This window comes from Amblyraja radiata, chromosome 23 (genome assembly GCF_010909765.2).
Source record: "Amblyraja radiata isolate CabotCenter1 chromosome 23, sAmbRad1.1.pri, whole genome shotgun sequence".
Taxonomy (NCBI): Eukaryota; Metazoa; Chordata; class Chondrichthyes; order Rajiformes; family Rajidae; genus Amblyraja; species Amblyraja radiata.
Genome location: NC_045978.1, coordinates 5,145,379 through 5,159,126, shown reverse-complemented (window position 1 = coordinate 5,159,126; position 13,748 = coordinate 5,145,379). Strand labels below are relative to the sequence as shown.

At 47.8% G+C, this 13,748-nt stretch overlaps 1 protein-coding gene across 2 annotated transcripts in view; it reads right to left on the bottom strand.

The window, feature by feature from the left end:
• Nucleotides 1-12,981, bottom strand: part of LOC116986176 (DEP domain-containing mTOR-interacting protein-like) — a 38,621-nt gene extending 25,640 nt beyond the window's left edge. For both annotated transcript variants that reach the window (XM_033041424.1, XM_033041425.1), the window contains exons 1-2: nt 12,744-12,981; nt 4,879-5,057 (exon numbers count right to left, since the gene is read on the bottom strand). In XM_033041424.1, coding sequence (XP_032897315.1) covers nt 4,879-5,057; nt 12,744-12,829 — 265 coding nt within the window. In that variant the 5' untranslated portion in view covers nt 12,830-12,981. The remainder of the gene's footprint in view (nt 1-4,878; nt 5,058-12,743) is intronic.
• Nucleotides 12,982-13,748: the final 767 nt, after the last annotated feature.

The window sequence follows — 13,748 nt, the reverse complement described above, 5'->3', positions numbered from 1 at the left end:
ACTTCGGTGAATTTCATTGTCGTGCCGGCGGGCCAGCTGAGGAGTTTTGGCCCGGGTACCGCAAAGTCCTGCACCCCATCCAACTCATGAACCGATGATCGGCCATGAGAAGGAGGGGTGGTGGTGGTGGTGTCGGCGGTAAGCGAAGGTCCGAGGGCCGGACGGCTGGTCGTGCTTCCGACCGATGGTCCCATGGGCGAGGCGCTGCTGCTGCACTCCATGGGCTGCACTACGTCGGGACGGGTGAGGCGGGGCCTGGACGCGGCGCTCTGACCCGACAGTCCCCTCCACCCGAGTAGTAGCAGTCAAATACGGGACAAGGGCGATCCCGTTTGGGACGAACTAATTTAGCCCAATAACGGGTTGTCCCGGCTAATATGGGACAGTTGGCAACCCTACCCATCAAAGCCGGTCGGTCCCTCTTGCCCAGGTTTGGCCCAGATCCCTCTACATCTTTCCTAACCATGTACGTGTCCAAGTGTCTTTTAAATGTTGCTATAGTATCTGCCACAACTACCTCCTCCGGCAGGTCATTCCATCTACCCACCGCTCTCCGAGTGAAGACACAGAAATACTAAGGCAAGTTTGCAAACAAGGGTTGAGGAGATCAATGGGCCAGTGGGGAATGTTCTTTGAGAGAGAAACATCAAAGAGAATATTTACTCAAGGAAGCACCCCGGCTGTTGCAGGGAGGGTCAGATCCTCAAACATCCATGTAGATGGACGAGCTGCCGGCGGAGGTAGATGAGGCAGGTACTATCGCAACATTTAAGAAACATTTAGACAGGTAAATGGATAGGACAGGTTTAGAGGGATATGGGCCAAACGCAGGCAGGTGGGACTACAGTAGATGGGACATGTTGGCTAGTGTTGGCAGGTTGGGTCGAAGGGCCTGTTTCCACGCTGGATCACTCTATGACCTGAGTTGTTAGGGATGTAATGCTGAGGCTCTATAAGGCGCTGGTCAGGCCACATTTGGAGTACTGTGAACAAATTTGGGCAGGTGGTGGGACTAGTGTAGATGGGACACGTTGGTCGGTGTGGGCAAGTTGGGCCGAAGGGCCTGTTTCCACTCTGTATGACCCTAGGAGTGGTCTGTGTGATCACAGTGAACTTCACAAACAGGTTTCATCTACTTGGCATCCAAGATCTGTAGTGGACCTGCCCCAACCCTCGTCATCACCCAGAGTTGAACAGTAAGTCAAATCAATTTTCCCCGCTCCCGAACTCCGTGGAATATTAATGATGCTTCCTCAGCCACCACCAGCAGCACCAACTGACTTGGTTTATAAAGACCTGCGTAATGTGTGCAGTCCAACTCTCTGTTTAGCTGAAACATCAAATTAATCAGACGACACTGCAGGAGATTAGCCGAGACATCGGTAGAGCCCCAAAGGATTCCTTATCGTTATAAAGTAAGCTCCCTTCAAAAGCTTTTGTTAAGTGTACACCCTTATTAATATTTTACTTTGTGAATTAATCATAATCGCCTGGAATTTCTGCTTGCGTCAGTTTCAAGAAGTGTTTTCTCTCTCCCCCTCAAGTTTCCACTCAGTCATTGGCTGATTTCCAACCATTAAAATCCAGGGCAACGTTTAATAAAAATAAAATCCTCACAAGGATTTCTTTACAAGTGACAGGACACTTCAGCCTAATTAACATGGGCGGCACGGTGGCGCAGCGGTAGAGTTGCTGCCTTACAGCTCCAGGGACCCGGGTTCAATCCTTACTCCGGGCGCTGTTTGTACATCGTTTGTACGTTCTCCCCGTGACCTGCGTGGGTTTTCTCCGGGATCGCCGGTTTCCTCCCACACTCCAAAGACGTGCAGGCTTGTAGGTTAATTGGCTTGGTATAAATGTAAAAATTGCCCCAAGTGTGTGTAGGGTAGTGTTAATGTGCGGGGATCGCTGGTCGGCTAAACTAAAAGTTTCATTTAGAGATACAGCGCGGAGACACCGAGTCCACGCCGACCAGCGATCCCCGCACACTAAGCCCCTGTCCCACTTAGGAGACCTAAACAGGAAACTCTGGTGACCTTGCCCTCCACCCAATGTTTCCATGAGGTCACCGGAGGTTTTGGTCACTCTCCCTAATGGTCGAAAGTGGTTTCCGTGTGGTCGAGGCTTCATCTAGGTTGTTGCTATTTTTTCATCATGATGAAAACCGGTCTCAACTAAAAATAGGTTGCCGTTTTAAAAATCGATCATATTTTAGTCGCAGGTCTAGTCGAAGCAGGTTTTCTTCATAGTCGAGGAAGGTTTTCAACATATGTGTGGGAGGTGGTAGGAGGTTGCAGGTCACCTCGACCTCGATTTTTTTTGGGTGGCGGGCAAGGTCACCAGAGGTTGCTGTTCAGGTCTCCTAAGTGGGACAGGGGCTTAATAACACACTGGGGACAATTTACAATTTGACCAAGCCAATTAGCCACAAACCTGGGAGGAAACCGGTGATCCCAGAGAAAACTCACACATGTCATGGGGACAACGTACAAACTCCGTACAGACAGCACCCGCAGTCAGGATCGAACTCGGGTCTCTGGCGCTGTAAGGGAGCAACTCTAACGCTGTGCCATCGTGCTGCCAATAGTTTTGCATAAAATCAGAGACTTCAGTCCAATCCCTGCTAGTTACTGTATAGTTTTAACTAACTGAAGCCAAAGTTATTGAGGTAAAGTATTGAAAATGCATTCAAGAAAGATAACAACATGTCTATTAATGTCCTCGCAGCTGAAAGAGTCGTTTTAAGCTTCTCCTGGGGTTTGTAAATGAGTATTGTAAACTTTAGACTTCAGAGATGCAGCACAGAAACAGGACCATTCGCCCAACGAGTCAGTGCCAAGCAGCAATATCACCCCGTACACTAACACTTTACACTTGAACTAAAACCAATTTACACTTTTTACCGAAGCCAATTAACCGACAAACCTGAACGTATTCGGAGTGTGGGAGGAAACCAGAGCACCTGGAGAAAACCCACGCAGTCACAGGGAGAACGTACAAACTCCGCACTGACATCACCCATAGTCAGGATTGAACCTGTGTCTCTGGCAACTTTACTGTTGTGCCACTGTGCTACCCTTATAGAACCTAGAACAGCACTACATACGAACAAGGTCTTCGGCCCACAATGTCTGTGCCAAACATAATAATAATAATAATAATACATTGTATTTATGGGCGCCTTTCAAGAGTCTCAAGGACACCTAACAAAAATTTAGCAAGTAGAGGAAAAACATGTAAGCGGAATGAAATAAATAGTAGAGACATGACTAGTACACAAATTAAAGACAGAATTCAATTCAAACATGATGTCAAGACCATCTCTTATCTACCTGAACATAATGGAGGAGGCCCAGGACAGAAATGTCAGATTGGGAATGGGAGGGGGGGTTATAGCCCTGTCCCACAGTACGAGTTCATTCCAAGAGCTCTCCCGAGTTTAAAAAAAGTCAAACTCGTGGTAAGCACGGAGAATGAACGTAGCGGGTACGTCGGAGCTCGGGGAAGTCTCTTAGCACTAACGGCAGGTACTCGGGAAGACTCGCCAATGGCAGGTAAGCACGGGAAGACTCGTGAAGATTTTTCAACATGATGAAAAATGTCCACGAGAGCCCCGAGTACCGACGAGTGGCCATTACCGTAAATCTCCGAGTTCGAATCAGGGCAAACTCGGGAGAACTCTTGGAATGAACTCGTACCGTGGGACAGGGGTTTTAAAGTGCTGAGCAACCATTCCCCGTATAACCATCTGCCTATCCAAAAGTATCTTAAATGCCACAATCGTATCTGCCTCCACCACCACCTCCTGAAGTAGACCAACTCCAGCCTCCCGCAACCCTCTGTGTAAAAGAAGCCTTCCTGAACCCCTAATGGGTCAATAAAGAAGTTCTTAATATCTTTCATTTTATACCAAAGACTCAGTGCCATGCAAAGCAGGAGCGAATACTCGAAATACAAGACCCCATAGCAGAAGCTATAGTCCACGTGGCGGGGCTGGAAACTGGAAGTATCCTGAGCTAATTCTGCCACCACCATCATCTAGTGCAACAAGTGATGGCTCCCACTGATTGTCGCCGGAAGCTTGCGTCCTGCTCAGGACGTTCGATGACAGCGATGTCAACATTTGAAACATGGAAGTTGGGCACGAAAGAAGAAGAAGACACAATGTCATTCAGCCCAAATCACTCATCTTTCATTAGGCTTGTTGGTCCTAAGAACACCGCCAAGAAGGGAACTAATCTTCCCATCAGAACTGCCCCCTCCATCGACTCCTTTAAGTCAAGACTAAAATCTTATCTATACTCCCAAGCCTTTCCTTGGGACGACAGATGGCACAATGGGCTAAGTGTTCGGCTGGCAACCGGAAGGTAGCCGGTTCGAATCCCGCTTGGAGTGCATACTGTCGTTGTGTCCTTGGGCAAGACACTTCACCCACCTTTGCCTGTGTGTGAATGTGTGTGAGTGCTTGGTGGTGGTCGGAGGGGCCGTAGGCGCAGATTGGCAGCCACGCTTCCGTCAGTCTGCCCCAGGGCAGCTGTGGCTACAGAAGTAGCTTACCACCACCGAGTGTGACTGAGGAGTGAATGAATAATGCGATGTAAAGCGCCTTGAGTATTAGAAAGGCGCTATATAAATCCCATCCATTATTATTATTATTTCCTGACGTCCACTGGGCGAGGGCTATATGTATATATGTATGTAGTTTGTTTGTTTATACTATTCTTGTAACAAATGTAAAGCACTTTGGCCAACGAGAGTTGTTTTTTTAAATGTGCTATATAAATAAATGTGACTTGACTTGACTTGACTAATCTTTCCTCATTATCGTATTAGGCCCATTTGGTGTAGCAGAGCAAATGGACTTGGACGGTAACATACCATGATGAATGATGTTATGATCCATTAACTTCTGCATTAGTTTAATGGCTGTTCCTCTGTCTGGTGCTTCTTTATGGTCTATCAACCAGTCCATCAGCTCTTTTGCAACAAAACAGTTCGGGTACGTTCGTAGATTGTAGCGACGATCTTTGATCAACTTTCCATCATGTAGGCGTAGCCTGAATAATACAACAAAGCCACATTATGAATTATCAGTAAATTATTATTTTCTACGCACCTAATATTGTTGAAGATCCATTGTCCAAGCCCACAGTTAAATTTTGATCAACATTTTGATCGAACGTCCAATGGGATCCCACTACTAGCCACAACCTCCCATCTCCACCCCTTTCTGCTTTCTGCAGAGACCGTTCCCTCTGTAACTCCCTGGTCAACTCGGCCCTTCCCACCCAAACCCCAGGTACTTTCCCCTGCGACCGCAGGAGATGTAACACCTGTCCCTTTACCTCCCCCCTCGACTCCATCCCAGAATTCCGACAGTCTTTCCAGGTGAGGCAGAGGTTCACCTGCACCTCCTCCAACCTCAGCTGCTGTATCCGCTGTTCCAGGTGTCAACTTCTCTACATCGGCGAGACCAAGCGCAGGCTCGGCGATCGTTTCGTTGAACACCTCCGCTCAATCCGTCATTACCTACCTGATCTCCCGGTTGCTCAGCACTTTAACTCCCCGTCCCATTCCCAATCTGACCTTTCTGTCCTGGGCCTCCTCCACTGTCAGAGTGAGGCCCAGCACAAATTGGAGGAACAGCACCTCATATTTCGCTTGGATAGCTTAACACCCCAGCGGTATGAACATTGACTTCCCTAACTTCAAGTAGCCCTTGCTTTCCCTTTCTCTCCATCCCCTCCCCTTCCCAGTTCTCCCACCAGTCTTACTGACTCCGACTACATTCTATCTCTGTCCCGCCCACTCCCCTGACATCAGTCTGAAGAACGGTCTCGACCCGAAACGTCACCCATTCCTTCTCTCGAGAGATGCTGCCTGTCCCGCTGAGTTACTCCAGCATGTGGTGTCTACCTTCTCTGTATGCTTTCAACATTTTTGTGTTTATTGTCAATACTATGATACGATACACAGAAAACCGTGCAAAGTTTTCTCGAGTAGCTTTCCTGGAAAGATTTGTATAAACAGGGTTATCTTAGGATAAATATTATAATAGAACACAAGGATCTTGCATAGAACACACAGAGCTGAAGTAACTCAGCAGGTCAGGGAGCATCTCTGAGAATGTGGATTGGCAGCGTTTCGGGTCGGGACCCTTCTTCAGACTGAAAATGGGTCCCAAGCACAAAACATTGTCTATCCATGTTCTCCGGAGCTGCTGCCCGTTCCACTGAGTTACTCCAGCCTTTAGTGTAGGATAGTGCTAGTGTATGGGGTGATTGCCTGTCAGAATGGGCAATAGACAATAGACAATAGGCGCAGGAGGAGGCCATTTGGCCCTTCGAGCCAGCACCGCCATTCAATGTGATTATAGCTGATCATCCACAATCTGTACCCCGTTCCTGCCTTATCCCCATATCCCCTGACTCCGCTATCTTTGAGAGCTCTATCTAACTATCTCTTGAAAGCATCCAGAGAACCAGCCTCCACCGCCTTCTGAGGCAGAGAATTCCACAGACTCACAACTCACTGTGTGAATAAGTTATTCCTCATCCCCGTTCTAAATGGCTTATCCCTTATTCTTAAACTGTGGCCCCTGGTTCTGGATTCCTAGTGTACGGGGTGATCGCTGATCGGCAGGGGCTCGGTGGGCCGAAGGGCCTGTTTCCACGCTGTATCTCTAAAGTCTAAAGTCAAACATGTGAGAGGTCAAGTGGTACAAATATACCGATCCTTAAAAATAGATCGACTTCCATGGAAAGAGGCCCATATTTTACACTGTTTATTTTAAGGGCAGTACATAAATAAGCAGTTAAAAATAATTCATGCAGAACTATGTGTGGCACTCATCTGTACGCCCAGACCCGTGAAGGTTAACACTAGCAATGTACGGTTGGGACAAATAACTATTTATCCAGGACTAGGTCAATGAAAATCTAATAAAATGATCAAAATGGTGGAATCGGAAAAGGGGGCAATTAGTGAAAGATTATTTGCACAGCGCTGCATCAGTAACAACGAATCAAGGATTAGTACTGGAAGCATGAAGGGGTTGCAACGAGGAATGCTTCCACCCGCCAAGGTTGATTAAAGCACTGAACGCATTCGACACAAGTAGCTAAAGGGAATCCCAATAAATATTAAAACGTGTAAGGATAAAAGTAGGAATATAGAATTCAAGTAGATGAACAAGGGAGGCACGGTGGCGCAGAGATAGAGTTGCTGCCTTACAGCGGCAGAGACCCGGGTTCGATCCTGACTACGGGTGCTGTCTGTACGGAGTTTGTACGTTCTCCCCGTGACCTGCGTGGGTTTTCTCCGGGATCTCTGATACACTCCAAACACATGCAGGTTTGTAGGTTAATTGGATTGGTATAATTGTAAAAATTGGCCCTAGTGTGTGTAGGATAGAAACATAGGAAACATAGAAAATAGGTGCAGGAGTAGAGGCCATTCAGTCCTTCGAGCCTGCACCGCCATTCAATATGATCATAGCTAATCATCCAACTCAGTATCCCATCCCTGCCTTCTCTCCATACCCCCTGATCCCTTTAGCCACAAGGGCCACATCTAACTCCCTCTTAAATATAGCCAATGAACTGGCCTCAACTACCTTCTGTGGCAGAGAGTTCCAGAGACTCACCACTCGCTGTGTGAAACATTGTGCAAGGCTGGGGTTTCGGAGGTGGGGTTGTCGCGTTATTGCGGGGACACTTCATATATTGGGGTAAATTGGTTTGTCCCGTACGGGACCGCCCTTGCCCCGTATTTGACTGCTACTACTCGGATCGAGGGGGACTGTCGGGTGGGAGCGCCGCGTCCAGCCCCGCCTCACCCGTCCCGACGTAGTGCAGCCCATGGAGTGCAGCAGCAGCGCCTCGCCCGTGGCCCCGTCGGTCGGCAGCCCGGCCAGCTGTCCGACCTTCGGACCTTCGCTTACCGCCGACACCACCACCACCACCCCTCCTTCTCATGGCCGATCGTCGGTTCATGAGTTGGACGGGGCGACGGAACTTTGCGCGCAACATCGCGCGGCCTGGGCCAAACTCCTCAGCTGGACCGCTAGCTGGGCTTTGTGTGCAGTCCAGCACCCGGGCCAACTCATCATTCACCCAGCCACGGCCGAGTCGGCCGTGGCTGGGTGAATAATGAGTTGGGAATTCCGTTGGGAATTCCGTTGGGAATTCCGTTGGGAATTCCGTTGGGAATTCGTCCTTTATTTTGACCTTTTGTCCCTTATTTGGGAGTGAGAAAGTTGGCGACCCTATTCGGCGGGATGGCCAGTACGGACTCAGTGGGTCGAAGGGCCTGTTTCCAAGCTGTATCTCTAAACTAGACTGAACAAAACAAATGTTATGTATAATGCTGAAACGTGCATCATTTTACAGATGGTCTATGTCTACATATTTAGCCTTCCATGCACGGAGCTTTAAATAAACAGGGCAACGCTGTTCCCTTCTTTTAAATGTCAAGGAAAATTCCTCTCTCTGTTGCCATACCTACATCGTTATAACTCTTGCGTATTAGCCTGTCCTTCACACAGACCAGATTTCCCTCCATTGACTCCATTTACACATCACGCTGTCACAGAACAGCAGATAAAGTAACCAAAGACTTGTCCCACCCCGGCCATTCCTTCCTCTCCCCGCTCCCGACCGGCAAAAGGGACAGAAGCTTGAAAGCGCGCACCACCAGACTCAGGAACAGCTTCATCCTCTCTGAGATCAGGCTTCTGAATGGTCCTTCCATAAGCTGGGGTTACTGTCCGATTCACCTCTATCCTATTACAGACATTGGACTTTGTCTATAGAACGTGGGGTGGGAGATTGCAACCTTTGTGTGGTCCGCCCTGCTTTGACGAATGACAAATAAGATCAAATAGAACAAATAGAACAATTTGTCCTACAACTTTAGGCTGTGCACGCCATACACAAGCAGAAGTCGCTAGGATCGCTAGAATTTAGAAGATTGAGGGGGGATCTTATAGAAACTTACAAAATTCTTAAGTGGTTGGACAGGCTAGATGCAGGAAGATTGTTCCCGATGTTGGGGAAGTCCTTAACAAGGGGGTCACAGTTTAAGGATAAGGGGGAAGTCTTTCAGGACCGAGATGAGAAAAACATTTTTCACACCGAGAGTGGTGAATCTCTGGAATTCTCTGCCATAGAAGGTAGTTGAGGCCAGTTCATTGGCTATATTTAAGAGGGAGTTAGATGTGGCCCTTGTGGCTAAAGGGATCAGGGGGTATGGAGAGAAGGCAGGTACAGGATACCGAGTTGGATGATCAGCCATGATCATATTGAACGGCGGTGCAGGCTCGAAGGGCCAAATGGCCTACTCCTGCACCTATTTTCTATGTTTCTATGTTTCTATGGAACTGATGCGCTACAATGCTGAGAACTATATTCTGCACTCTGTACCTTCACTTTTGTCTACCAATTGTCCTTAAGTTTGACTTGGTTGCATTTATGTATGGCATCCCAATGACTGACACAAAGTGCTGGAGTAACTCAACGGGTCAGACAGCATCTCTGGAGAAAAAGGATGGGTGATATCTCACGTCAGTCTGAAGAAGGGTCACGACCCGAAACGCCACCCATCCGTTTTCTCCACAGATGCTGCCTGACCCGTCGAGTTACTCCAGCACTTTGTGTCTGTCTTTGGTTTAAACCAGCATCTGCAGTTCTTTGTTTCTACCTATCCACAAAATGGTTAATTGGCCTCAGTGTGTAGGGAGTGGAGAAAGGGAGATAACACAGAACTAGTGTGAACAGGTGAATGAAGTTCGGCGTGGACTCAATGGGCCGAATGGCCTGTTTCCAGGCTGTATCTTTCATTCAATCAATCAATAAATTTCACGTCTTCCTAAACCTCATGCATTAATCAAATCTCTGTCAGTGTGTGGACCTGTTTGTTCAGTACAATGACACGGGGAGGCTTTTTGCTTCAACCTGCTGTGTCAACAATGAAAAGTAAACTTCCTGCAGATCTGGACATCAGTATTGGACTCCCACATCTCCTCCTGGCTACCACCTTTTGGTAGCTGAATGCAGTCATTATTATAAACAAGGCGTCTTTTTCCAAACATAATGTATAAAATTTAGTTTAAAGATACAGCAGGGAAACAGGCCCTTCGGCCATCCACACTAGTTTTATGATATCCCACTCGCGCATCTCCTCCCTGCACACTTGCACCTTGTGCCTGGGTAATGGTCAACTATCATGTACTTCTCGTCTGAATGGTTTCAACCTATTTCATAAACTGTTTCCATGTTGTCTTTGCCCAACACATCAACCTGCACCCAGTTCTGCCTTGAAAACCATAGATTTGACTAGAACGGGTGTTGGAGGTTATGGGGAGAAGGCAGGAGAACGGGGTTAGGGTGGGAGAGATAGATCAGCCATGATTGAATGGCGTAGCCATGATGGGCCGAATAGCCTAATTCTGCTCCCGTCACATGACCTTATAGTGAGATCAGTAAACATGTACTGCATGCAGTAAAATGGGTTGGAGACTTGATGGACTGAATGACATAATTCTACTCCTATCAATTATGATCTTATCATGATCATATGAGTTCCTACACTCTCTCAGAGTCTTGTGCCCAGAGTAGGGGAATCGGGAACCAGAGGACATATCTTTAAGGTGAGGGGGGGGGAAAAGATTTAATAGGAACCTGAGGGGAAATTTTTTCACAAAAAGGGCGATGGGTGTACGGAACAAGCTGCCGTGGAGGTAGTTGAACTTTTAAGAAACATTTAAATAGGTGCATGGATAGGACAGGGTTAGAGGGACATGGGCCAAACGTAGACAGGTGGGACTAGAGTAGATGGGACATGTTGGCTGGTGTGGGCAAGTTGGGCCGAAGGGCCTGCTTCCACGCTGTAGCACCCTATGATTAGTTGTTAGGGATGTAATGCTGAGGCTGAGTACTGTGAACAAATTTGGTCCCCTGTATCTGAGGAAGGATGTGTAGGATCTGGAGAGGGTCCAGAGGAGGTTTACAAGAATGATTCCAAGATTGAGTGGGTTAGCATATGATAACGTTCGACAGCACTGGGCCTCTACATGCTGGAGTTTAGAAGGTTGAGGGGGGACCTCATTGAAACTTACAGAATAATGAAAGGCATAGATAGAGTGGATGTGGAGAGGATGTTTCCACTGGTGGGAGAGTCTAGGACCAGAGGTCACAGCCTCAGAATTAAAGGGCGCTCTTTTAGAAAGGAGGTGAGGAGGAACTTCTTTAGTCAGAGGGTAGTTAATCTGTGGAACTCATTGCCACATAGGGCTGTGGAGGCCAAGTCAGTGGATATTTTTAAGGCAGAGATGGACAAATTCCTGATTAGAACCGGTGTCAACGGTTTGGGGAGAAGGCAGGAAAATGGGATTAGGAGGCAGAGATCAGCCATGATTGAATGGCGGAGTAGACTCGATGGGCCGAATGTCCTAATTCTACTCCTATAGCTTGTGAACGTGGAGCGTCGCCGACCCAAGTCTGACATTGGCTGCCTTCTCTCCCCACAGATGCTGACTGACTCCCCACTGGCTGAGATCGCTATGGGGTGACTGAATAGACTCGGCTTGTACTCGCTAGAATTTAGAAGATTGAGGGGGGATCTCATAGAAACTTACAAAATTCTTAGGGGGTTGGACAGGCTAGATGCAAGAAGACTGTTCCCGATGTTGGGGAAGTCCCGAACAAGGGGTCACAGTTTAAGGATAAGGGGGAAATCTTTTAGGACCGAGATGAGAATTTTTTTTTTCCACACAGAGAGTAGTGAATCTACTGCCACAGAAAGTAGTTGAGGCCAGTTCATTGGCGATATTTAAGAGGGAGTTAGATGTGGCCCTTGTGGCTAAAGGGATCAAGGGGTATGGAGAGAAGGCAGGTACAGGATACAGAGTTGGATGATCAGCCATGATCATATTGAATGGTGGTGCAGGCTCGAAGGGCCGAATGGCCTACTCCTGCACCTATTTTCTATGTTTCTATGTTTCCAGATTCTGGCAATACGCAGTTTAACTTGTTATCCAGCTTTACACAACGCACTCTTTTCTTTTTGCATTAAACACCAAAGACGATTTCAGAAGATCGTCTTCAGAAGAAGGGTCTCGACCAGTCGATCCGAAACGTCACCCATTCCTTCTCTCCAGAGATGCTGCCTGTCCCGCTGAGTTAGTTACTCCAGCACTTTGTGTCTATCTGCGGCGTTCCTGCACTGCAGTTCCTTCCTGTACTGAAATCGCCCTCAATGTACAAACTTAATTATGGGAGGTGGATCATTCCACCAGAGTGCCCGATTTGTAAATAGTTGCAAACACAACCTGATGAGGGAGGAGGCTCTTTCCCATTAGTTTTTAAAATGCACTCGTTGTGGGATGTCCTGGCATCTCACAGTACGACAATAGACGTCCCAACTGCCCCCCTGCCTTAATTGTGTAGGAAGGAACTGCAGATGCCGGTTTACATTGAAGACAGGCGCAAAAATGCTGGAGTAACTCAGCGGGACAGGCAGCATCTATGGAGGTAGACAAAAGTCTTCGATGCTGCTGCACCCGCTGAGTTTCTCCAGCACTTTTGTCTACTTTCGATTTTCCAGCATCTGCAGTTCCTTCTTAAACACAGCATCTATGGAGAGAAGGAACGGGTGGCGTTTCGGGTCGAGTGCCCTACTTCAGACTCGTGGATAAAAAGGAATTGGGTGCATTTTTCCCCCCCCCAATGTTGTCCACCCCCTACCTTAATTGTTCGCCGGTGATCAGCACCTCGGCTTTGTAATGAATCTCGGTGGCTTTCTTCTTCACGCTGCTCTGAAGACTGTCCATGGTTTGTGGATCATACGAGGTTCCTTCAACTTCAACGCTGCTCTGAGCTCAGTGCTGGCGGTTGATGGTCACACGGAGAGAGAGAGCTTTCCGCGGTCAGTCTCACAGCCTCTGCAAGAACGATTGCTCAACCTCCACGCTTCCATGCCCGAAAACTTCCCCCTTCCAACTGCTCGCATTCTGCCCTCTCTCGGTCTACCTTGCATCACACACACTGACACTGGGCAATGTTTTCTTCTCCCCTCTGTAATCTGACGTTTAGATATTATTATCACATAAACATACAAACATAGAAAATAGGTGCAGGAGGAGGCCATTCGGCCCTTCGAGCCAGCACCGCCATTCATTGTGATCATGGCTAATCGTCCCCTATCAATAACCAGTGCATGCCTTCTCCCCATATCCCTTGACTCCACTAGCCCCTAAAGCTCTATCTAACTCCCTCTTAAATCCATCCTGTGACTTGTTTCTATTTAAATGATATTTTCTTCCGCACCCCGTGATGTTCTTAGTTTTCCCCCCATTCCTTCTCTCACCAACTCCCGCAGTCTTTGAGTGCATGACCAAGTCAAGTCAAGTCAAAGTACAGTAGACCCTGAACCATTATCTCCTGATTTAAGAACAGCTTCTTCCCATCAACTCTCAGGTTCATGAACCACTCCGCCACAATCTACCTCCACACCGATCCTTTAGAGTTTGTAGATAACGCACGGAAACAGGCCCATCAGGTCCGCTCTGACCAACAGTCACCGCGTACACAATCACTATCCTACACACTCGGGACAATTCACAATTTTACCAAAGCCAATTAACCGACAAACCTGTACGTCTTTGCAGTGTGCAAGAAACATAGACATAGAAACATAGAAAATAGGTGCAGGAGTAGGCCATTCAGCCCTTCGAGCCTGCACCGCCATTC